The sequence below is a fragment of the Macaca mulatta genome, chromosome 5 (assembly GCF_049350105.2).
Source record: "Macaca mulatta isolate MMU2019108-1 chromosome 5, T2T-MMU8v2.0, whole genome shotgun sequence".
Lineage (NCBI taxonomy): Eukaryota > Metazoa > Chordata > Mammalia > Primates > Cercopithecidae > Macaca > Macaca mulatta.
In genome coordinates, this window is record NC_133410.1 from 190774469 (window position 1) to 190799661 (window position 25193).

The following is a 25193-nucleotide window of genomic DNA, read 5'->3' on the forward strand; positions in this document are numbered from 1 at the left end:
AAATATTCACAGAGGTTGCATTTGAGAGTGGAGCTGTGAAGGAACACCTTCCAATTTTCAGTGAAAAGGTCAAAGGCCAAAAATAATTCCTGCTTCGGAACTGCAGCAGGTTGGTTCTACACTTTGGGAGTTGGAGAAGAAAAGCACCTTTCCGGATAGCCAGATCTGGCTTGTTAATGTCACTGCTGCCCTGATGGCTTGGTTTTCAATTCAGGATGAACTCCAGATATGGTGTTTAAGGGAGGAGCCAGATCAGAACATAGCATTGTGCTTTTGATTTATTTTAGGGATGAAATGTAAACCAAAAGTTCCAAATGCTAAAGGAAATTTTAACTTTTTCTTTTCCATTTTTCTCCTTGGACTCTTGATGCTATTATTCTTAGCTATTTTTTCTTTCATGTTCCATTTCTGCCTCTGCATAAACTGATATGGTTGGGAGATCTTTGAGAGCCTCTGAGTCCATTGTATACATGAGGAATACAGAGACTCAAACTTGTTAAAATGTTCACTCAGACAACAGCTGGTGAGTTAGGTCCAGAAGAAAACTAGAATCTAATTTCAATCATTTTACTACTCTACTCTTTTATCTTTCTAGTTTCTATTAGAAAATCACAGTAAAAAGCTACATATGTTCTTAAACATCTTCACAAACATGAGATAGACAAAGATATCTTAGAAAGGTCACAAGAGGAATAAATATAAAAGAAAAAAATTGATAAATTGGACTTAATCAAAATTAAAATGTTTAGCTTATCAGACATTACCTTTAAGAAAATGAAAAGCAAAGCCACAATCTGGGAGAAAATTATCTATCATCTATCACAGGGACTTGTCTCTAGAATATATAAAGAGCTTCTACAAATCAGTAACAAAAGATGAATAACCAAATTTTTAAATAGGCAAAAAACTTTTAATAGAAACATCACAGAAAAGAGACACAAGTGATGAATAAGCCTGTGGAAAACATCCTCCACACCATTAGCCATCAGAGAAATGAAAATTAAAACCACAATGAAATACTGCCACTCGTCTTCTAGAATGGCTAAAATTAAAAAGACCCATAGCACCAAATATTGAGGATGTGGAACAGCTGAAACTTTCATGTGAAAAATGACACAACTGCTTTGGAAACTGTTGGGCAATTTCTTATCTAAAGTTAAAAATAACATCTCCCCCTGGATCCAGCAATTCATCTCCTTAATATTTACCCAAAGTAAATAAAATCTTACATTCATAGCAGCTCTATTCATAATAGGCCCATATTGGAATCACCGAGAGAATGGATATAATAGTTGTATATTAATGCAATAGAAATGAGTTGGCAACCCAAAAGAGTGATCTACAGATACTTGCAACAATGTGGAAGAATCTCAAAGATCCACTGAGCAAAAGGATCCTGAGTACATCCTGTAGGACTCTGTTTACATAAAGTTCAAGAACATACAAAACTAGTCTTCTGTAGAAGAAATCAGGACGGTGGTTGCCTGTTTGGTGGGGATTGACTGGGTGCGGGAGAGCTTTGTGGGAGTGATGGAGAAGTGCCTTATCTTGCTTGGGGTCATGGTGGGTACATTTGTTAAAACTCATGGAAGTATCCACTTTAGATCTGTGTATTTCACTGCCTATGAAATTTGCCTAAATAGTAATAAATACAACAAAAACAAAAATCAGCATGTTCAAACAACTGTAGTTGAACATGGGAAGTTTTGGGTTTGTATTTTCCCGGCTTCCACAGGGGTGAAACTTGATTTGGTGCCAGGAGCAGAGTTGCACTGTCTCTACTGAACCATAACCACAATCTTTCAAAAACAACCTCTGCTGTCATTGTACTAGAATGTTTTGCTGGATAAAGGCATTTTGCCCATTAAGATAATAGCATATACAACATATCCAGGACTGTACTGAGAGAATAAAGAGTTTGTGTCATAGATGGGACCAGGTCTTCAAATATTTTCATCAATTGCCAAGTAAAAAAGAGCCCGTTTTAAGCTCTTAGATATAGACTACTTTTGGTGGGGGGGGGGCAGTTTTATTAGAATATTACTAAAATGATAAGTAGTTTTTAAATGTTTCTATACATTGAATGTTCCGGCTAGGTCAAAAGAATTGAAATCATATTTCTTAAATATATAACATGAAGATTGTAAATATAATTTTAGAATGTCACTGGTAGCGTTGGACAGATGTAAAAATAGTGTCAATAACTCCTTTGATTAAAATAATAATGTCTCTGAACCATTTTATCCTGCTTTGGATGTGAAATGGAATAAATTATTTTTCTTACTCTTCTTATTTTTATTTATTTGTATTTTTTTGCATTATGAAAATCTATTAACCATTCAGACATGTTGGAAATTGTGAAAGAGGAAGATTTGAGAGCCAAGAGGAAAATGCTTTTAATTTTAAAGACTGAGATTTAGTTTAGTCTTGGATGCCATTATAGTGAATAATGGGAACTGATCCGAGACTTCAAAAGAAATATGACCATATGGTCCCACCATTCAGCACTTAATGCTGCTATGAATTTCCAGTTAGACCCCAAACTTTTCATTTCCCCAGTGTTCCCCCTCACCTCTGTCATCAGACAAAAACGAAAGGAATCTGAAACCCCTTTTCATGTTTTCTGAAATGCTGGTGCTGAGAAAGCTTATTTTTGTGAGAATCAAGTTTTATGAAAAGAGACAAAAACCTGAAGCATTAATCAGATCCACTGGGCTAATTACTGCAACTGCAAAGTTTATTACTTTTAAATATTAACTGCTTAAAATGATTCATTTGGAGATCAAAATGATTAATCCTTCTCAGTCACTATAAATGTCAGCGGCAGGATTAAAGGATTTAGATGGTCATGTTTACTCAACCTTACATTTCTGTACTTAAAGACACAAGTTAAATAGCTCTAGTTTATCATTGTTTCATGTTAATGGTTTTCCTCTTAGCTCCCTCTTTTAGCTCCCCTGCCTAACTGATTGTTAACTAATTTTGGCTGTTAAGTAGGCAAGGGCTTCTTTCAGGCTCGGTGGCCAACCTGCTTTGTGGATTACCTACCAGAAGGTGTGAGTAGATAGATGTAGCTTACAGCCCTCCTCAGGACGCAGCGGGGGTAATCCTTTCCCCCTGCCTCGGCCTTCATTGGTCTGATGTCTTGAGCCCCAGCTTACTGCTCAACTTGTATCTGCTTCCTTGCCACGTTGCCCATTTTGGATCCACAGTGTGACTCACCGCGGTGCCGCTTCAGTCGCAATTATTAAACACCTGCCGCTTTATGCCAAACCATAGGCGTATTTATACCAATACCTACTGCAGTTCAACTATCAGATATCAGCAGATACATTGCAGGCATATTATCATTGCCGGGCCTTGGATTGTTCTAAAGAAGTCATTCCTAAGTAAAAATAAGAAGCAATTTTATTTTCAGAATTTTTTTGATTTAAAAAAACAGAACTATTTTAAGGTTATTTCTTAATTACAGATGGTTGCTGAAATTAGTTTATGGTTGCCCCATTAAGTCCTTCATTTCCAGGCCTTAGACATGCTCTTCCTTTATACGTCAGCCAACTCACAACCTCATTTTTCTTATTTGGGCCACTAAACCTTCCGTTCAATATCCATATGTTCGTCCTCCCCTAGAGGCCTCACAAATTTTATCTTGAAGAAAATGCATCTTTTCTAGGGTCATTCATTCTAGTCCTGGCTTCTCGGCTTGCAAATATATCTAGGGTTTCCCTTTCTCACCCACCTCCTCACGTTCAGCTTAGTGCCCAGCCTGCAATTTCCACTGAAAGCTGCATTTGTGATGATTGCTGAGGGGATATCCTGCAGTGGCTTCCATGAGACTTGTGTTCTGAGTAATCAGTTAGATGATGAGTGTGGTGTCCGGTGGGCATTTTCAGTGTCCTCTGGAAATTCATGGGTGTCAATATGTGGTTTTGGGTATTAACAACACATTAATAGATAGATCAAGTAAGTAGTTTAAATGGGGTGGGGACCTTAAGGTATTTAGTGGAACTTGAAGTTAATTTCTTAAACCAGTTTTTTGTAGGGCCTTATGAATAAAGATTTGTACCCTCACTGAAATTTCTATTGCATGTTCAAGAATGGGTATTTTGTTCAAATGGTGACACATTTAATATAAAAGGTTAAAGAGTTTGGAGTGTCCCATAAAATATGCATTTGGAAATAAAATCACATATACTTCTTTTGTTGTGGAATCGTCTTACCATTTTGCAAATACAGCAAAAGAGAGAATTCTGGATGACATGGTGGTGCCGCTGATTCAACGAGCACCTAATAAGAAATGCTCTCCCAATTTGTAGTTTTACGTTCTGCTTGACTGATGAAGGAAAGTCACTCCATGCCTGAGAATAAATAGTTCCATTCAAGCTCACAACAACCAAGGAAAATAATTAAAGACAGCTGCAGATTGTTTTATTTATGTGCATTAAATATATATTTATTCATCCATTTTTTCCCATATTCAATTTTGAGGTTACTGTAGGAGAAATGAATGGTTATTCTCCTTTAAAACAATCCATATATGATAAAGAAAAGGGAAGGATTGAAATGGAGGAGAAAACGCTCCCTTGTATCTCATGAAGTTTCATTTCTTTACAATAAACGAGGAAGGATTTTTAAAACTGAGCTTCCCCTAGAAGAGGCAATAAATTAAATTTCTAATTATTGAATAGAAGCTATTAAACAGCAAATCAAGAAAATATATTTGTTTTTTAGAAAGATGATAGGCTTTAATTTTTTCTTTATTATGTTTTTAAATAATTGAAATAATTATCATGAAAAGTAAAAATTCAAAACTATAAAATAGAAAATTACTAATTTCCTTCATTTACAAACCTTTCTAAATGACCCATTATAACAGTTATATATCTCCTTCCTCACCCTTATTCAGACTCAATATAACCTGTGGGTCCTCTTCCTTAATTTCCAAAAGTAGGATTATACTTTATACACAATTCTACGACTTGCATTTTTTTTTTCTTAAAATACACAAATGAGCTTCCGTGCAGATCCGAAGACATGGGTCCAGCTCATTCTTCATGCTAACCACAGTGTTCCACAGCGTGGGCACGCAACTTTTCCAGCCATTCTCTTTCTGGCAAACATTTGGGTTATTTAAAATTTTGCAACAATGTTGTAGTAAACAACTTGTTTAAATAAACGTTCTGTATATTTAAGATGAGGTGATTTTATTTCTATGGGATGTAACTCCAAAGGTAAATTTTCTATGCTAAATAATATTTCTGATTTTAATAGAAAATTATTTTACATGGAATAAAAGCAGAATAAGAGAAGGCAAAGAAAAAATGATAGAATAAAATAATAATAAATTTATATAGCAGACTCCCAGAATCAGCTGCTTTTCAGGAGATGATTCTTGTTTGCCCTCTAACTTCCAGTACCAATCACCTATATCATAAGCCGTCATTGCAAACTCCAAGTCCCACGTAAAGTGTGGTATAAAAGGGAGGCAACAGATGATAGCAAGTCTTCACGAGGATGTGCAGAGTTAAAACCCTCATACACTGCTAGTGGGAATATAGAACGGTCGAGTCAGTGTGGAAAACAGTCTGGCAGTTCCTCAAAAGGTGAAACACAGAGTTACCATATGCCTCAGCAGTTCCTCTGCTAGGGATATGCTCAAGAGAAATGAAGACATATGTACACATGAAAACTTGTACAGGAATGTTCCTAGAAGCATTCTCATCATAGTCAAAAAAATAGAGATAACTCGGATGTCCATTAACTGATGAATGGATAAACGATGGTGTGTCCATACAGTGGAATATTATTCAGCCATAAAAAGGAATGGAGTACGGATGCATGCTATGACATGGAAGAGCTTTGAAAACGTTATTCTAATGAAAGAAGTCAGTCACACAAGACCACATACTGTGGATCTTCTTTATTTGAAATGTCCAGGATGGGAAGTAGATGAGTGGTTGCCTAAGGCTGGGGGTGGGAGGGTGAGGGGAAAATAGAAGGTAGCTGATAATTGGTATGAGATGTCTTTTTGGGGTGACAAAAATGTTCTACACTTGACTGTGCTCATAGTTACAGAACTCTGTGAATATACTGGAAATCATCGAAGTGTACACTTTAAATGGGTGCATTTTGGGGTATGTGAGTTATGTTTCAATAAAACTGTTTATTTTTTTAAAGGAGCAAATAAGCAAGAGACCGAGAGAGAAGGAGAGAAAGTCAAATCTAGACATTAGAGAAATCCAGACATTAGTGAGGAGAGAATGCCCTCCCCGTGGGGTGCTTTCGTCATCCTACGTGCCTCCGAGACTAGTCCCTCGGGTAGAATCTTCTTCTCATCCAAGAGATAGTAGATGTGTTGACCATTGGTGAACATCACTCTGATTGCGGCTTTGAAAAATCCCTCACTGCTCCAACTAGGTTATAGACACTGTGAAAAAAAGAACGAATAGCTAACCCATTTTCCCAATCCCCTTCGTTTATTAAAGGGGGGGCTGTGCCATGTGCCAACCTCATTTGAAGTGTCTGTCCTTATACCATCCTTTCTACTTTGTCAAATACCCTCACTCATTTTTAAAAATCTCAACCTAAGAAAAAATGATGCAACCCACCTAGGTTGTGTTTATTCAGTTTTCCTTCTCTAGATTTTCACATTTATGCCGTGCCATAAAACAAAAATGCCGAATATAATCCAAGCTAACCTTGCCTTTTAATCACAGTGAATTCCATCCTCAGGTATACTTTGTTCTTGCTACAATTTATTGTTTTGGTCCTGTTTCAAATTGTAATGGAAAACTCTTGTTGGCTGTGCTGACCAAGGTTCCCAAAATTCAACGTGCAGGAGAGAAATACCTATTTTGCCAGTTTTGGCCAAGCAGAATTAATATAAAGACTATAAAAGGCAAAGAAAGAAATTAAAGCAATGTTAGAACTACTGCAAAGAACCCGGCTTTTCCAATCTCAGGAAAACATGGAAAATGGGAATAAAGTATTGTTCCTTGAAACCAAAGCTGACTTTATGCAGGATTGCCCAGTGTTCAGCCTGATCCCAGGGACATCTCAGCTGCCTTGTGCTGCCTCTTCCCAGTTCTCTGCACTGCCATAAAACCCTCCCCACTACAAGCCCAGCCCAGCCCAGCCCAGCCCAGCCCACCTGCCCTCCTCCACACCCCTTCTCCCAGTCAGGGAGCTCTCTTCTCTCCATCTTCCCTGCACTGGTCAAAGCTGCAGATGTTTTCCGTAAGCATAGCCTATCTTGCTAAACACTGCTAGATTGCAAGAAATAATCGAATAGACTAATTTATTCTAGTTTCAGATGAGATCTTTCCAGGAGTGTTTGCATTAAAATAAGGGATCCTAAAAATAAAATTTCTTAACCTTTGAGGAGAATTGACAACAAAAGAACTTGAAGCCCTGAGGGAGGTCTGGAGTAGGGATATTTTTGAATAAAGGCAATTACTTAAGTAGAACTCAGCTTTGGTGGTGGTGTCCCTATTTGAAAATGAGTTGAAAATGGTCCTCTCCCTACTCTCAAGCTGTACACTTCTCTGTGATTATTAATTATGTTTGTCAAGGTATTTATGTTTTAAGTGATTTTTTTCATTTAGCCCTTTTTTGTGTGTGAGTCACATTTACATAAACCATCTCCTAAACCAAGTCAGGACAGCCCTGAAAGATGACAAAATACGGTGTAAAGTGACTTAAACAGTGCTAGTGAGTGGCTTCCACCTGGGTCCATCTGAGGCCAAGTTTAGTTTTCTTTCCTGGCGGATACTAAAACAAACTTTGTCATTCAGCAAGGAACTCTAACAGGGAGTCCTGCTGTGGTGCTTGCGTTGTAGCTTCATTTCAGAAGCAGCCCTGGAGAATTTTGAATCACTGAGAGACATTGACTTCAGAGGGTCAGGTGTTTATGGAGTTTGGGATATATGTAGCAATTCATAGGGATGACGTGTTTTTAGTTGCAAAGTGAACTGGTCTGCACACCTGGGTAACAAAGAAACATTCCTGTTTTCTGCTTCCTTCACCTTATAGATTTTTTGCATCAAGACGGCAATAGTGTGAAAAGCCAGTCACTTGGAAATTGTTTCAAGCCACATTGTAGAGATTAGAAAGGGAGTTGTTACTGTCCTTTTATTGCTCTTTTCATTTCTGAATGTGGGCACCCATCAAAATAGAGGCAAAAAGCAAAGGATCTTACTTATTTTTCCCTGTTTAAAAATTATTTTGCATCCTTATTTGGAAAAATCAGCATGTTTGATGGCAGTATCTAGATGTTTTAGGGTCCTCCCCATATGTTACAAGTGACGTGTAAGTAGCAGTGGGTAAGCTTTTCCACACAACTGCATTAGCTGCTCATGGGGACACTGACCTTGTTCAGATTTACTTGCATAAGTACAATCTGCAGTCATGATTTTAACATACTGACGATACTGTGTCTCGTCTCAGTGAGCTGGCCCACTTTCTCACTGTTCAACGCGCAGGCCCTTTTTCCTTTTTTTCTCTTCTTTTACTTCTTCTTTTGACATACTTTTTGGTTCAGATACTTGTTCACATCTCTCTGATAAGCACACTTTGATTTGCAGCTAATTGTAGCCACCGATTTTCATTATGTATGAGTGTCATCGTCGGAATCCATTTGGAAGTCTGACCGAGATAAAGCTGATTCCAACTTCTGATATGACCACAGCAATAAAGCAATTAACCACACTAGTTACAATGTGCGGCGGCCTGGAGGGAGCTAATATCTTTACAACCCAATATTTACTACATTGTCCATTAGGTTTGATTTATTTCTGAGAAGATTCCACGTGTTATCATTTTATCACAAATAATTTATAAAACCCTCTTTCAAAAAATATAATGTATGTTTCTCATGTCAGCCTGTTAGCATTAAAATGTTCACAGATTTAAGAGGCAGAAGTAGGGAAATCAAAACTATGAGTAATATAAATGTTTAATATTCTTAAAAGGTTTGGTTATGAGATAGTAGCATTTAAATCAGTCTTTGTATGTTATTATTATTTACCTATATTTTGATTCTGATTGGCGCCTAAATCTCACACTCTACCATGTCAACCAGAGACAAGAAATAGAAAAGCTTTAAGTATGCAGGACAAGCACACATTTTTCTCACCCTTCTCATCCATAGTAGTATAAGACATGTGAAATTTCCAGAATAAATACAGGATTGGAAAAGTCATTAATAACAGCAGTCATTTGAAAGTGTCACCTAATTTAAACACTTTTGCTTTAAGTTATTGCAGTGTCATGAGTTTTATTATGCTCAATTTATTAGTAAAGGCCTGCAGAGTTCACAGCCATTTATTTTTCAGGGAACTTGATTTTATCATTAATTTTTAAATACGTAATACTCCCACTTTATTTTTAGAGTGCACTTTATTTGCAAAGATTGGTTTACTCTGATCAATACAGATGTTTTCAGGTGTGTAGTAAAGCAGAAAGCCTAGAAAGTCAAAAATGTACAAAATATGCAGCAATTTTTTTAGACGTTATACTCCAAAATTTAATGTGTATACACAGGCTCCCCCCATACATACATACATATACATACATACATACATACATACAAACATACATACAAACAAAATACTATGTGTTACATTGATTGCTAAGTCAAGGTTGGAAAATATAAGAAGAATGACCAAGCTCCTGTTTCTACTGTTTGAGTAACTTTTTCTTGAGGGGAAACTTTTCTCTTCCAAAGGAGTGACATCTGGGTGGGAAAATTTTATTGTTTGGGACTCGAGCCAGGACACGGAAAATAATTCGGACAATTTCTATTGCCTCACAAGTGTACTAAACAAAATTCTGTCAGTGCAATAATCCTTTCTCTGGGTTGAGTTCCCATGGTTGGGGCCACTTAACTTGCCCATCTCTCTGGAGGTACTTATGGGCTTAAAAAGTTGACAAAGGAGCTCTAAGTTGGGGCCCCGCCCTCCTCCCGTAATTACACCCACTTGATCCTATGCCATGTGACGCTACTGTAAATGCCTAGTGCTGATCCCTGAAAAGCCTAAATGTTTGAGTGTTTATTTCTGAAAGACATTCTTAAAAAAAAAAGAAAAGAAACTAACACTGAACATATACTCACTAGCTGTTATCTCTTTTTCCCCCTAATTAGGACAGAATTTTACCCTAAGGCAGTTAGGAGTTTGTGAACCAGCAACTCGAAGAGGACTGGCATTTTGTGCGGAAATGGGGCTTCCCCACAGAGGTTACTCTATCAGTGCAGGGTCAGATGCTGATACTGAAAATGAAGCAGTGATGTCCCCAGAGCATGCCATGAGACTTTGGGGCAGGGGGGTCAAATCAGGCCGCAGCTCCTGCCTGTCAAGTCGGTCCAACTCAGCCCTCACCCTGACAGATACGGAGCACGAAAACAAGTCGGACAGTGAGAATGGTAAGTTTCCTTTTTTGCTTTATAATGTTGGCATTCAGTGCTTCTCTCTGTTTTGGTTGACTCCGGGGGGAGGGTGGATGTTTTTCTTTCTCTCCTCCTTCCTCCCATCCTTATTTCTCTCTCTTTCTTGTCCATTTCTTTTTGTTTTAATGTAGTAGAACTCAAGAAATGTCCTTGAATAATGCATTTTTTCCTGGAAAAAAAAAATCAATATTTGACATCAGATTGTTCAATTAGGCAAGCAGCCTATGATGTTTTGGCTACAGTTTTGAAAACTGTTTACTCATCTACAGAAAAAAAAAATAGCTTTGACTTCTCTTGGACCATGTCACCTGTTGTCTTCTGTGGATTGGCAAAGCACGTGTTGATAAAGTTTACCGCAGAGCCGTCTTGCAGTCAAAGATATCTTTGTAGGTTCCTCTTGAAGATATCTCAGAGAAGTCGCAGAAAATCAGAATGGATGAGTGAGCCTGCAGAATAGTTTATTAACAGGGCTCTAGTGATCGAAGAACAAATTTGATCATGCTTTAAACTTACTAGTTGATGACAGCAATTGAAATCTTGGTAAAGAGGGGGAGTGTGGCCTTTGACGTTCTTTGGGGACTGGATTACTGTGCAATTAAATCCACACACAAAAATTGGATTTTAGGATATCCAAATAGCAGCTTTATGTCTATTGTAAGAAAAAAAATGTCTTTATAAATTATTGGGACTTTTTTTCCTATTGCCAATGCAGGATAATTTATAAAAAGTTAATTTATATGCAATAATAAATTTTAAAGAAAACTTAATTTTTAGTCAGTGCTGCTTCTAGGAAGAGCTGGGCATCAGCAGCCATGCACCAGACAAAAAATTCTCCTTCAGCTTTTAATATGAACAGTGCACTAGCTATTTCAGTCTAGTTATTAATGCTGTGCATACCCTATGCATCAAAAAGCAAAGAGAAAATTAAAATGGAAGAACTGCATGACATTTGAAAAGAAAAATGGTTGTTTTATCAATGATATTTCAGTTTTATTATTTATTGGGTGACTTTGTCAGCTTTGCTTTGGAATAGAAAAGTGGATCTATTGTTAGCTTTCAGTTTCAGCTAAGTCACAGTGTGAAGTAGCACCTAATGCTTATTAGTTATTTTCTTTCTATTCATGAAAAAAAGGTCTAATTTAAACCAATGCAATCAATTTTTTATCTTATGTAGAATCTTAGTGCATTAAACCAAAGTCAAGATCAAATAATAACTATATACTCAATGTCTTCATTTTGGAAGTTTCAGTTCTTGGTGGAGGCTGGCTTTATTCCAACTCAAAAGAAGAAACAAGGACAGTTATTTTGACAAAATGAGCCTTAGAATCAGGATGCCAACATTTTGCTCAGCTAATCCATTCACCTCAGTAAATCCTGTGTTTATATCCATTTTCATAGTGGATTCAGAAGTCACTAACCTTAAATACATATGGTTTGGAATCAATATTGCTTCCTGTCCAGCTGTACTTCACATAATACTCCTTGAGCAATGGGAGGTACAATGGTCATATTCAAAGGTAGCACCCAGCATTTAATTTTCTTAAAATACACAATAAAATTTGTGATGTTTTAGAAGACTAGAACGCAGCAGGATAATGTGATCAGTTCTGATTATCTGCATCATAGATCATCCATATCCATAGCTATCAACTATGTTTTAACATTGGGTCAGTTTGCCCTTTCCACCCAAAACTTCTATGGCATCTCTTCCTTTCTCTCTAATGACAAAGGTATCTTGTTATGGTATCTGTATTGGTAAAATATAAATTAATTTTATTATGTTTCAAATTACTGCTAAAAGGATCTCATGGTGAATTCCCAAACACATATAATTTTTTTTTCTTTTCAGAAAATATAAACTTTGTAACCTTTAGTTAACAATATATAATATCCAAATGTTAGGGAGAAGGGAAGGAAGACTTGTGAGTTTCTCATACCACTGCCCTCGCCATTTCTGTGGATTAATATTAACTAGAGGAGGAAATTGTTTCGCCAAGAATCTTCTAGACCTTGTTCTTAGAGTGATGTAAAGGCAAGAAAAGTTGCACTCTTTAATTTCTCCAAGTAGTGGCTAGGAAGCAGAATGAAGAGAGACAGGGAGAGTGTCAAGGGCCTTGCCTTGAAATTCAGAACATTTGGCAGCATTTGTTGAGAGTAAACAGGTCAGCCAAGTTAAGAGTATAAAGTGTCAAAAGCAATGTTTGTTGAGTTGGGCAACATGATGACTTAAACTTGTGTTTACTCTTTTTCCAAAGGTTTGGTTGTGGTTGTAATTTTAAATAACGTTTTGATGGTCTAAGAATTCCCAATGAGAGCAGTTTAAAGAAAGAAACAAAAGAGGAAATAAAATAGATTATGTTGTCTTAATGAATACTGGCTATTGCATATATTTAAAACATATGTCCATAGGAACTTTTCAGATTAATTTATTTGTTCTGAAATTTTGGTGATTACTTAGAAGGAACAAGATTTCATTTAATGTAATTAATTACATTAAGATATGGGGAAGCATAATTTTCTGAAGTATTTAGCAGACCTTATAATTTTGAATTGTGGAATTAAACAATAGTATTGAGGATTTTTTTCCTGATATTAAAAAATCATGTGTCTTTCCCTTAAGCTGGGTTATAGTAAGAAGTGAAATTTGCAGTCATACACAGGTTCTTCTAACACCTTTATAAATAGTCGTCTCAAAACTAACTCACATTTTTACCTATTAATTCCTACTTTTACTCAAGTAATTCTAATATAAAGTTACAAAAATAATTCAATTCTACTATCTTCAGGCATTTTTAATTGCTCTAACTTAAAAAGCTATTGATTTTCTGGCTATATTTTCCTTTGACTCGTCAATCCTTTCCATTGTCTCTTTTATTCATTTTTATACTAGCTTGAGATGTGTTCTTAGAAGTTCTATTATATCACTAAAGGTTGAAAAGAGAAGGAGACGGGTGAAATAACTCACCGAAAGGAAACTAATTTAAGAACCAGATGCTGATGTGTTTTCATCTGGTTTAACATGAGAGCTTTCCTTGACTGTTTTCTTCATTTGAAATAACTATGAATGAGGCTGTTTTTCCTAGAAAAAAAAAAAAATGTTATTCAACATTGTAAAATTATGCAAGCAGAGTGCCTGATGTTCTAGCTACAACTTCAAAGAAGAATTTAGTCACTAAAAGGGATTAGATTCCATTTATTTATTGATAAAGAGGCCAACAGTTCAAGTTAAGAAGGCGCTAGAACTGCTGTGAGGCTAATGAAATTTTGATGGCCTGAGCATCCCCCAAGAGTAAGAGAACATTCGGACCGTGTCACACAGTTCTCTGTTAGCTGAGATTCAAAACAAGTGATAAGGTTTATTCTTTGGCAAAACTAACTTTTCACCAGCCATGGGGATCTGACGTTAAAAAGAATTTTGATAAAAAAATTTTTTTACTGCATATTGAGTTTCCTATGTAATTCCAAATATTAATCTTTTTCCAAATGAAGGATATGGGAGAAGCCCTTTCTTGGCACCCATTGATTGTTGTGGTGTCATTGTTGTAGTGGACTCTGCCATGCACCAAGGCAAGTTCTGGAGGGACAGTGATTTGGGATCACCTACTAACAGCAGTTTGAGTAAAAACGGTTGAAAGGTTATAAAATCAGTGTGATGGGGTACCCAGTCAAAGGTAGAATTCTCAGCATGCTCTGTATTATTGTCGGCACTGGGACTACAGGTGCGCGCCACCACGCCTGGCTAATTTTTGTATTTTTAGTAGAGACGGGGTTTCACCATGTTGTCCAGGATGGTCTCAATCTCTTGATCTCGTGATCCGCCCACCTCTGCCTCCCAAAGTGCTGCGATTACAGGCATGAGCCACCGCGCCTGGTGGTGTTAAAATACCCCTGACTGAAACCCCACCACCCAGCTTCGCAAGCGCTGTAATCTGACCTCAGTTCCAAAGACCTATCTAAATGTCAGAAACAAAGGTCTTTTTCTTTTTTTCCCAAAACATCAGTCTTTAAGCTTTAAAAATGTTTCCTTGGAGAGTAACTCAGAGTGTTAAGAGATGTGCAGAAAATCCGAAGAAGGGTAGGGTTGCTCCTGGTATCAAGGAAATAACCAGAAGTCATCAGGACAGTGAAGATATTTAGCAAAGAAATGTAAGTGGGAAAACATGTAATAAAGTTAGTTTTGTGATTAAGTAAATAAATAAAATGTTTGTGTGTATATCACTTCCCAGAAGCAGCCGGGCATCTATTGTCCTTTGTCATCCAGCCAGTGTGGTGGTGTCACAGGTACCTGGATTCGGGAGGGTTCACATTCATTCATTCATCCCTTGCGAGGGTTACCCCCTGAATCACCTAGAGCGAGAGCTGTCAACTCTTGCAGGCCTTGTCTGCTCCTTCAGCTGCGTGCTGAGTTCCGGAGGGGCTGAGCTCTCCTGTTGGAGTCTAGTTCCTTCTTCCGCCGCCTCAGCCTGTTACCCCCTTGGAGAAAGATGACCTTTGATGTAAGGCAGGCCAGCAGGCATTGGCACTGCTCTTCCACCTCCTGGTGACTCAGGACCCCGAGAGCCTCCATTGAGGACGGTCTTTGCGAATGTGATGCCCGGAGGTGGGACTCCTGGTTTCGTATGGGCACTACCACCTCCCAGCTTTGAGACCTTGGGCAAGTTGCTCACCCTTCCGTGCCGCGGTTTCCACATTGTAAAATAGGGATAACAGTAAACAGGGTATAGTCCTGTGAGGTCGGGGCTGTTCTGAGAATTAAATGAGCTCAGGTATGCCTGGCGCTTACAACAGTGCCTGACATCTGGTGAGTTCTGAATAAGTGTGTGCCCTTGTTATTATTTGTAAAAGGTGGAAAATTGTATCTGTTTTATGTGGCTATGAAGATTAAGTTAAATAATATCAAGTGCCTACCTACCTATTGTGACTATCTACCACAATAGATATCCCCTCCTCCTCTCCCCCACTCCTCCTTTCTCACCCCCTCACCCCACCCCAGGGCTGCATTCATCAAGTGTTTGAGCAAGATGGAGGAGGAGTAACGGTGTCTTCCAGAAAGGGCAGTGATCATTGGCGCAGTCTGGAATTTCTGTCGCCATTTATTGACTCTTATTTTTCTCCAAAACCCACATCCTTCTTAATTTACTGTAATTAAATGAATGTACATTGAATGGTGCTGATAATTAGTCTGATGGCTGTAGACTTCAAAGATTTTAGCATGCTCCTTACCCTCTTGGCCAAAGAAAATGTCAAAAGTAGTGTTTCCCTCAAAGGCATGTTACTTAGACAGCTGGTCAATTAAAAGGCAATTTAACTGATGCTCCTCAGTTCACACAACAAAATAAATCCTTCCAAGAAGACTTCGTTTCTCACCTAAGTTTGAGCAATGTACCTGTTGTAGGACCCCACTAATGCCACATTAATTGGGCATGATACTGAAGTATTATGGACTAATTTGGCTAATGAAAAAGGGTATAACATTAAAGTACAGTCTTTTTAAATGTAATAGATACTTGCTGTGCACAGCTGAAACACTTTTCAAGGAACCAATTTTACTTGTCCTTTGAAATAGTATTTTAAAAGTCTACTTTCTGTATGGAAAAATAAAGTCTAAAAGTTGCATTATTGTATTCTAATAGGAAAAAAGGTGTACCCCTTAAACCAATTTGATAAATGACTGTAGTGATAGCGTTTCCATCAGTCTCTGAAGAGAGAACTTCAGCTATTTTGCAATCCTGATTTCCATGTCAGGCGGAATTCTGTTCTCTGGAAAGGAGGGCAGTGCCATTTCTTCTCTTCCTGAGCAACTGCAGATAGGTGAGAGAGTGAGGAAACAGACGGACTTGTAGCACTTCCAGGGCTGATTAAATTCTAGGAGAGTTTGAGAGAAACAGCCACCTGTGTCATGTACTTGCGATCATTCTGGGACAACACAAATGCCACATCTCTCGTGGCTGTTTGGAGGAAGGGATACCTATCTTAGTTTTCTGACGATGATTTGAAGAGAGGTGTGCTTTTTCTCCTCACTAGCATAATTCCATTCCTTCAACTTTATCCAGGAACCTTTTTTGAACTAACTTGGGATGTTGATTGAAAGACGTAAAATGAAATTCTGTTGCTGTAAGAAACACATGGCATTTCAGTGTTATTCTCATTTTATGAGATTCTATTACACATACTAAACTGTAACTTGAATATGAATTTCACTGTGGGCCCTCTTCTGGCATGTAATGGTCAGTTCTGGCATGATCTCATGTAATAAATTATATTTTATGTTTTATGTGCACTAGAATGTCAAAAATAACAAAAGTAATATGTCGGTGGGCTTACTAAATCAGGCTCAGAATTAAAGTGCTGCTTTGCCAAATGCTGTCAAATAGTTCCTAATATATAAAAATAATTACATTGCCTTGATAGATATACATTTACAATTTCAATAGTGACTTGTCATTCTTTGAGCAAAAGCTTTCATGTTTCATTTAAGGATGAAATAGATTGATTTCATGGGTGTGTACAAATCACTTTTTAGTATAATAAGTTATGATTTAGCTGGCCGGGCACGGTGGCTCACACCTGTAATCCCAGCAGTTTGGGAGGCCAAGGCAGGGGAATCACATGGTCAGGAGTTCGAGACCAGCCTGGCCAACATGGTGAAACCCCGTCTCTACCAAAAATACAAAAATTAGCCTGACATGGTAGCAGATGCCTGTAATCCCAGCTACTCAGGAGGCTGAGGCAGAGAATTGCTTGAACCTGGGAGGCGGAGGTTGCAGTGAGCCGAGATCACGCCACTGCACTCCAACCTGGGCAACAGAGTGAGACTCCATCTCAAAAAAAAAAAAAAAAAAAAAAAAGTTACGATTTAAATAAGATTCTAAAAAATTTAGTATTATGAAACTAGAACTGAAACAACTATAAAGTTCACTACTGTTGTTATTACAGGCTTAAGTATTTATATACATTCATATTTTTCTGTTCTAAGAGGATTTCCAGAAAGCGTGGCAGCTTGCTACTCTTCACATGGAAATTGCCATTTCTATTAAACTGAATTTGTGTTCTAAGTGTTTTTGTTAAAGTATACAGAATATATGCCATCTCTGTTTCAATTCTAAATGTTTTTTTAGTTGTAGAGTTGAAATTAAAGTGAAGCATGCTATGAATGTATCAAAACTGATGATGTATGCTATTTTGATTTTTGAATGTGTTTTTGATATCCTTGAAAAATCACAGTGGTAGCAGTAAAATTGTTTTAATTAATGAATTGAATAGCAGTGAGTGCTGAATCAGGTTTATTGATGTAATTATCACTGAAATAGAAAAAATAAGTGTTAGAGCCATAGAACCTTAGTTTATTTGCCATTCTGTGGGCATTCAAGTGTTGGAAAATCAACTGGGTTTTTTTTTTATTTTTTGGTGTTATTTAAAGAATATTCTTCTCAAGTCATAATAATTCTGTTTATTAACATTACATACACATACAATTTTATACATGATTATCTTGTACATTATTTACTGAATGGTTTGAATACTAACTTCACTATATGGAAATTTTCTTATATTTATCAGTTGACTTGAGATCGTTTTCCATAATAAATAGACTGTACACAAACTGAATGTGAAACCTATTTGAATGCATGTTAAAATGGATATAAATGCATATACACTTGAGAAAAGAGCAACTAAAAATGTCGGATGACTATTGGCTTGACTTTAGTCATACAGAACCTGAAAGCTAAATAAAGTTCGAGTGTCACTTACGGAATAGATTTCTTGTTTACTATATCAACTAAGTCTTCATTCAACAAATCATAAATGCTGGATATGGTACCAGGTGCTGGAAAAACAAAAGTGAGTAAGATGTATTCCCTGACATCTAGAAGCTCACAGGGTGGTTCGGCAAACCGGCAAGTAGGCATGTAATTAGGTTTTAATGTGGTTAGTGTTATTACACACAAATGCAGAGTCAGTGTCAGCCCTGAGCTGATTGTTGCCGACAGAGACTGGGGGCAGGAGAGGAGAGAATGTTTCATAAAGAAGGAAGGAAGCGGCATTGGACCAGAGGCTTCAAGGACGTGGAGAAATTCAAGATGTAGACAGAACAGCGAAGGAGCATGTGTAACATCCCTGGGGAATGCTCCAAAAGCCACAAGGAGCTTGGTGCCTGGAACATATGAGGCTGCACAAAAGGAGCCCCAGAGCAGAGTCTTCAAGGTGATGCTGAGGGATTTGCACGTTTTCCTGCAGGTAATGGGGAGGCTCTGAGGGATTTTAACGCAGAGCAATAGTATGGTCGTGTTTGCATGTCACAGAGTACCCTGAAAGCAGTGTGGAATGTCAACTGTCTTTCCTCGACGAGAGCAACCTCCCCGGGGACAAGGCCCTGTTCACTGTTGTACCTCTGAGCTCGCCTCACCTACCACCTGAACCTGGAAATGAAGGTTTTGTTGAATGAGAAAACAATGGACTTAGAGGTCAAACTTGGAAGCAAATTGGCCAGTTAGGTAGTATTATAATTATCAAAGTGGGAAAATAGAAAAGTTTGGATCAAAAACCAGAAAGGAAAGGGAGACCCATTTAAGCAGAATCAAGATTTGATGATTAATTGGGAGAAGAGAAACATTTAAAGAGACTATCTTCCCCAACACGAGAGACTCGGTGAATGACGGTATAATCCAAGTTGAAGGTTAAAGTATTTTGTCTATGGTAAAGTTAGTAATTCACATGAGAGCAGATTGTGTTTGAGGTGTCTGTGGGCCATCAAATTTCAGTAATTTATTAGCCAATTATATATGTATATATACACACACACACACGTATACACATATATATAAGAAATTCAATTAGCTTTCATGTAAAAATATTTACTCTGTGATCTATATTATTTGCAGTTAAAGCCGCAGGGCAGAATTAAACCTTTTCTGAAAGCAAATAGATCGAGAAAAGAAGAGGAGTGAAGCTAGAATCCTAAGCTCACCAATATTTAACATAAGGGGATAGATGAAGCACCATTAAAAGAAACGAAGAAGGACCTTTTATAGAGGCCAAAAAAAAAAACAAAACCCTATAAGATTAATTGACAAAAGACAACAAAAGAGACATACTGTGATTGGCAGAGTCAAAACCTTCCAAAGTTGCTGGGTACAGCAATACCCGTGTCTGTAGTCCCAGCACCTAGGAGGGAGCCTGAGGTGAGAGGATGGCTTGAGCCCAGAGGTTGGAGAGCAGCCTGGGCAACACAGTGAGACCCCATCTCAGAGGAAAACCTTCCAGCGAGGACAATGTATGTGTAGTGGGCGTGGAAGTCAAGTTGTGGTAGGTTCAGAGTTGAACCAAAACCTTAAATGTGGCACCAGCAAGTGGAGATTATTCTCTCCGAAGCTCCACTAAGGAAGGAGAGAGTGAGGCTGGGGGATCCAGGGATGGAGATACTTGTATATTGGAAGACATTTCAGCATCTTCTTAAGGAAAGGGACGGAGCAGCAGAACAAGGAGAAGGTAGAGTAGAGGCGATTGAGGGAAAATGAAAAGTGTCTGGCCTCTGAGAATCAGGAGTGAAGAGGCCCTTGGAGTGTGAATGTGGGTAACTGCGAGTCCCTCAAAACTTTCATTTTTTAAGGTACTTTTCATCTCACAACTTTGTATACATAATTAATTTGGTGTTTGCTATAGAAAAGATTTACTAAAGAAGATACGTTTCTGTCTAAGATTGATTGAAATCATAACCAATTTTACGTCAGTGTAGTATAAATTTATAATATTTGATGGAACTGACAGTCCATGTCATCAGAAGGTTTGGGAATGAACACATTCTTATCCAAAATTTATATTTTACTTAAAATAGTTCTATAAAACTGTAAAACTGGAGTTACACATCCGGATTCTAATGGAAAACAGTTATTAGCTTTGGAGCCAGAACTATAGCATTGCTCTCGGGACAGTCCAGGGACATAGGTAACTTCTGATTTCCTCTCCTTGATCCTTGATGTGTATATGTGATATTTGTGTATATTCATATAGGGGGGTGTGTGTGTGTATATATATATGAATGTGTGTACATACTCATATATATGTGTATGGATGTGTATATATTCATATATGTGTATATATATGAATATGTACATATATGTGTGTGTGTATAATCTTTGCCCTGAGGACTAAGTTAATAGCTAGGAAATAAGTTTCCACCTTAGTAACTGTCACATAGTTTTGCACTAACAATCTTCTTCTGCTTAAAAAGAAAATGCATGTTTATAAACATAAAGTTATATAATCAGATTCAAGTTTTTAATGAACACTCGAGACAATATCAAACATGTTAAAGAATATATATACAAAAGGGAAGCATAAAACCTAGTTACAAGTGATATATCCAAGAGAAATAGAAATAGGCCATTAAAAACCGGAGCGATAGTTATTGTTTGCATATTGCAAACTTGGAAAATTATGACTTTGTGAAAAAATTTCTCAGACTAAACGGGCTAATACAAAGTAATCAGTATGAACTTCCAACTGGTTGATATAGGAGTGTTAACGTTCACAAGGAGAGAACTTAAAATTTTGACATACAGCAGATGAAGATTCCTAGGGGATTTGAAAGTACTTGAATGAAATGTCAGTTGCTACAGAAAACAAGTACAAAATATTCTCTTGTAATGGACTGTGTCTCATTTATTGTGACTGGAGTACCATTGTATAGATGGCAGGGTACAAAATATGCCTATAGGTGAACCAAGTTATTTAAATGAAACCATTTAAAGAGTTTATGGTTTCACGTAATCACTGGAATTTTTAAAGCATCTAATCATTATTTGTAATGCACCATCTTAATAACCCAAGTAAAATGATGGGATATGACAGATGTGATAAAAGTGGAACTTTGCATCAAATGAACTTAAGAATAAATCATTATGAGTGTTTAAATCAATGTCCTTAATTTTTCTGTGATGTGATTTAGCATTTCCTGATTATTGGGCAACACAGATAAGCAGGTGGATAATAAAAACTAGTTTCTCTTTTAGGATTTACACTTTTATCCTTAATCTGTGTGTGTGTATATTCTTTTAAAAATAAAAATTGCAACTTCAGTTTTCACCTGTTTCCACATGCTGTTAGATTTTTTTCTATAACATAGTACTTTTTTCATGGCATGGTTTATCATAATTTAACATATCTACTACTTTTGGACATCCAGGTTTGAACTTTTCGCTACTGTAAGTGATACTGCAATAATTATCCCAGTGGCTAAATCTTTGCCTCTAATTCTGTTATTACCTTAAGATAAATTTTTGGAAGTGGAATTTCAGAGCCAACAGGCTATACAACCTAAGGCTTTTGATACACCCTGTCAAAATGCCCTGCGAAAAAGCTTGTATCAATTTATACGCCCTACAGTGTACAAAAGTGCCTTTTCCCCCAGGGCACTGACAGGGAGTATTTCCATGCTTTAAATTTTTGACAATTTGACAGATGAAACAGTGTCTTACCTTTTTGTAATTTGTATTCGTTTGATTAATGAGTTGAATATCTTTTCACATGTATGTACCTTTTGGATTTCTTCTTTTGTGAATTGCCAATTCTTGCCTCTGTCTATTATTCTGTTTGGATGTATGAAGAAATGGGTCACCCAGAGTATAAGGAAAGCTGAAGGCAGAGATGGACGTTGAGGACACCAGGACCGTGACTCTGCTTTTTCTCCCTGTGTACGTGTGGCCTCGATGAGACAGGTTTGGTTGCAGGACCTTTTGTGTATAAACATCTCCTTACAGGTGGGCCTTCTGCTCATAGACGTAGGTGTAAGTTTCACAATAGTGAAGAGCAGGTGTAAATGAGCTGGGGCATAGCCCTAATGTGTGGCCCTAAAGTCTAGCTGGATGCCGCCTGTACACTGTTTACTACAGATTCTAGGTGCCGAGAAGGTCTGCACTTACTCCAGTTCACAGTAGCAAGTTCATTTTCACAAAGTTTCTCTATCTTTATTGAATAAATGAAAAACGTAAAGCAGGTGGCAAATAGCACTGGGAGGTAAATCTCTTTTCATCAATCCATAGAGTGTTGGAAAAGATGCAGGAGATGTATAGGGATATAGATACAGTCCTATGTCACTTAACCCATACGTTCAGAGAAATGCATCATTAGACAATTTTGTCATTGTGTGAACATCATAGAGTATCAATACACAAACATAGAGAATATAGCCCACTATGTATGTAGGCTGCATGGTATAGCCTGTTGTTCCTAGGCTACAAATCTGTACAGCCTGTTACTGTACAGAATACTGCAGGCAATCATCACACAATGGTATTTGTGTATCTACACCTAGAAAAGATACAATAAAAATACGGTAGTATAATCTTACGGGGTTACTGTCATTTATGTGGTTCATCATTGATCAAAACATTATTGTGTGGTGTGTGATTGTAGAGATATAGATATAAATATAGATGATTATGGACATGAAGTTTTTTTCTTATTAAGTTGCAAATCGTTTTTATATTATATGAATCTTATTAACCCTTAATCTGTTTGTAAATATTTAGATCTTAATATTCTGTAAATATTTTCCTGTTTGACTTTGTGTAAGGTATTTTTGATATAAAGGATTTTTTTTACAAACTTTAAAATATAATCGAATCAATAGCATTATTTACTTGTGGCCTCTTATGCTTAAAAATATTGATTTCACTCTAGAGCAAATACGAATTATATTTTTCCTTATATGTATAATATAATTATATTTTTCCTCATTTATATGTCTACATCCTTAAGTATACTTACTATATATTATATATATAACATTTAATTCCTCTGAATTTTGTAATGTAATAGTTGAAGTAGGAATTTAATTTTTTTCACATTATCCACTTTTGTAAATGTCATTTAATTTAACTAGGGGATACTTCATATTGTCTAATAAATATATGCTAATCTACTTTATTTCAGCAATGAGACCAATAAAAACTTGTGCAGTCAAATCTTTGCAAAGAAGTGGGATAGGATTTGTGAAATACAATAGGTTTAAATACTAAATTCAGGTTTGATGATTTCTGATAGATTTAGAATGCTAACTAAAAATAAATATTTTCAGGAATACACAATTAGCCACTAGGAGTGTAATGTGTAACCTTTAGGCATTGTAAAAAAATGTAATGCGGAAAAGCAGACTTAAAGAAGCTTATGGAAGTTACATTTGATGTCAGAAGCAGTAATCAAGATCCATTTTTCAGTAAAAATAAAGTGTTAATCCTGCAAAAAGTCAGGTTACATAAGCACATAAGCGTAACATTTAATCCATATATTACCTATTTTGAGAGTTCGTTTTAAGGAATAAAATACATCCTTTGCTGTCAAGCTGATAGGCTCGTAATATTGGGCTTTACAACAGGGAAACAATTGGAAGACAAAACAACTAGATGAAATACATTTTGCTAAGCTGCACGTTGAGAAGAAGAGCAATGAGGATTCAGAAAAGGAAAGACTTTGCAGAATTTATAGGTTGAGCAGGACTTCGAAAGATGGTAAAGTCTGTTTTAAGTGTAGCAGGAGAACAGTACATACTTAAGAGTTGGAACTGCTCCGGGAAGTAGTGGAAGCAACAAGGGAAAACAATGGTAGCATTGTAAGGAGGCCGCCCGATCTGGAGAGATCCTCTTGGGACACCGTGGAAGTTAACATTGACAGTTAAGTGGAATCCACTTACACAGAACTGTGAGCCTTGTGCCAAGAGGTCTAAGACTGTTCCTGTAGTAGTGTCTGGCCAGCCTAGGTCCTAGAGCAGAACTGAGACGCGATGAACAATGAATGGACTCTATCAGGGTGAGCTTGGAATTGATGAGTCAAGATCCATTATGAAATAAGAAGGTGTTACATCGTGAATAGACTAGAAGGAACAAGTTGTAGCAGTGTTGACAGGGCTCTGTAATGTGAGAGAAGAAGAGTACAAGGCTAAAAAAGACTCCAGGCTTTTGGGTGCAGAACCTGGAGAAATGTTCCTGTAATAGAGAAAGAAAAAAAGGAAAAGCCGTAGAAAGATAGTTAAAATAGACTGTCATCTGCACAATTACATAAAGTCATAGTGCAGAAGAGTTGACATTGAAGTTTGTGAAATAGTATATAGTATATAAAAGTGTTATCAAAACTCAAAAATAAATGTGGATTTAAAGAAAAACATAATGGTTTTAGAGAATAAGGTGGACAGTGAACAATAGCAGATCAAGTTCAGGATCAAAAGATGAAAGGATGGAAAAGTTATTTTTCCATCTTTCATAAGTCATTTCTTAGAACAGGTCATTCAGTGATCACTCGGTATCTAATAAAAATACTACATCATAGTAGCCTAGTTAACTTTCATATACCTGTACTCCAATACCTTAAGGTGCACTAATTTGCTACTAGAGTAAGACCCTAGCGATTAAAGAGCAGAGTCTGAGAATATTTTATCCCCATATATTTTCGTTACTTCCTGCCAAATCTCAAAACAATCACAACATAAAATAGATTTTCTGCACTCTTGACTTTGTATTTATCTTCACCACAGCCGTAATGAGAGTTTTGCAACTGATATGCTTTCCATGGGAACCTCCTGAGAACATGAACATCGCAGGCAGGATGGTGCAAGGAAGGAGGCTGTAGGATTATGATAGTAAACTGTATTCCCTTCCACCTGTGAGTCGCAATCCTGATTAAGATTTTCAATCAAGTTGATTGAGTTTTGTAGATGGCTTGTTAAAGACACAGCCGATGTCCTGGCCAGTGGGCT

General features: G+C 37.1%; 1 protein-coding gene across 5 annotated transcripts in view; it reads left to right on the forward strand.

Moving 5' to 3' along the window:
* The window catches only part of TENM3 (teneurin transmembrane protein 3), a 659662-nt gene that overhangs the window by 192477 nt on the left and 441992 nt on the right, over nt 1-25193 (forward strand). For all 5 annotated transcript variants that reach the window (NM_001193929.2, XM_078001693.1, XM_078001694.1 and 2 more), the window contains 1 exon segment: nt 10142-10420. In NM_001193929.2, the coding sequence (NP_001180858.2) occupies nt 10142-10420 (279 nt within the window).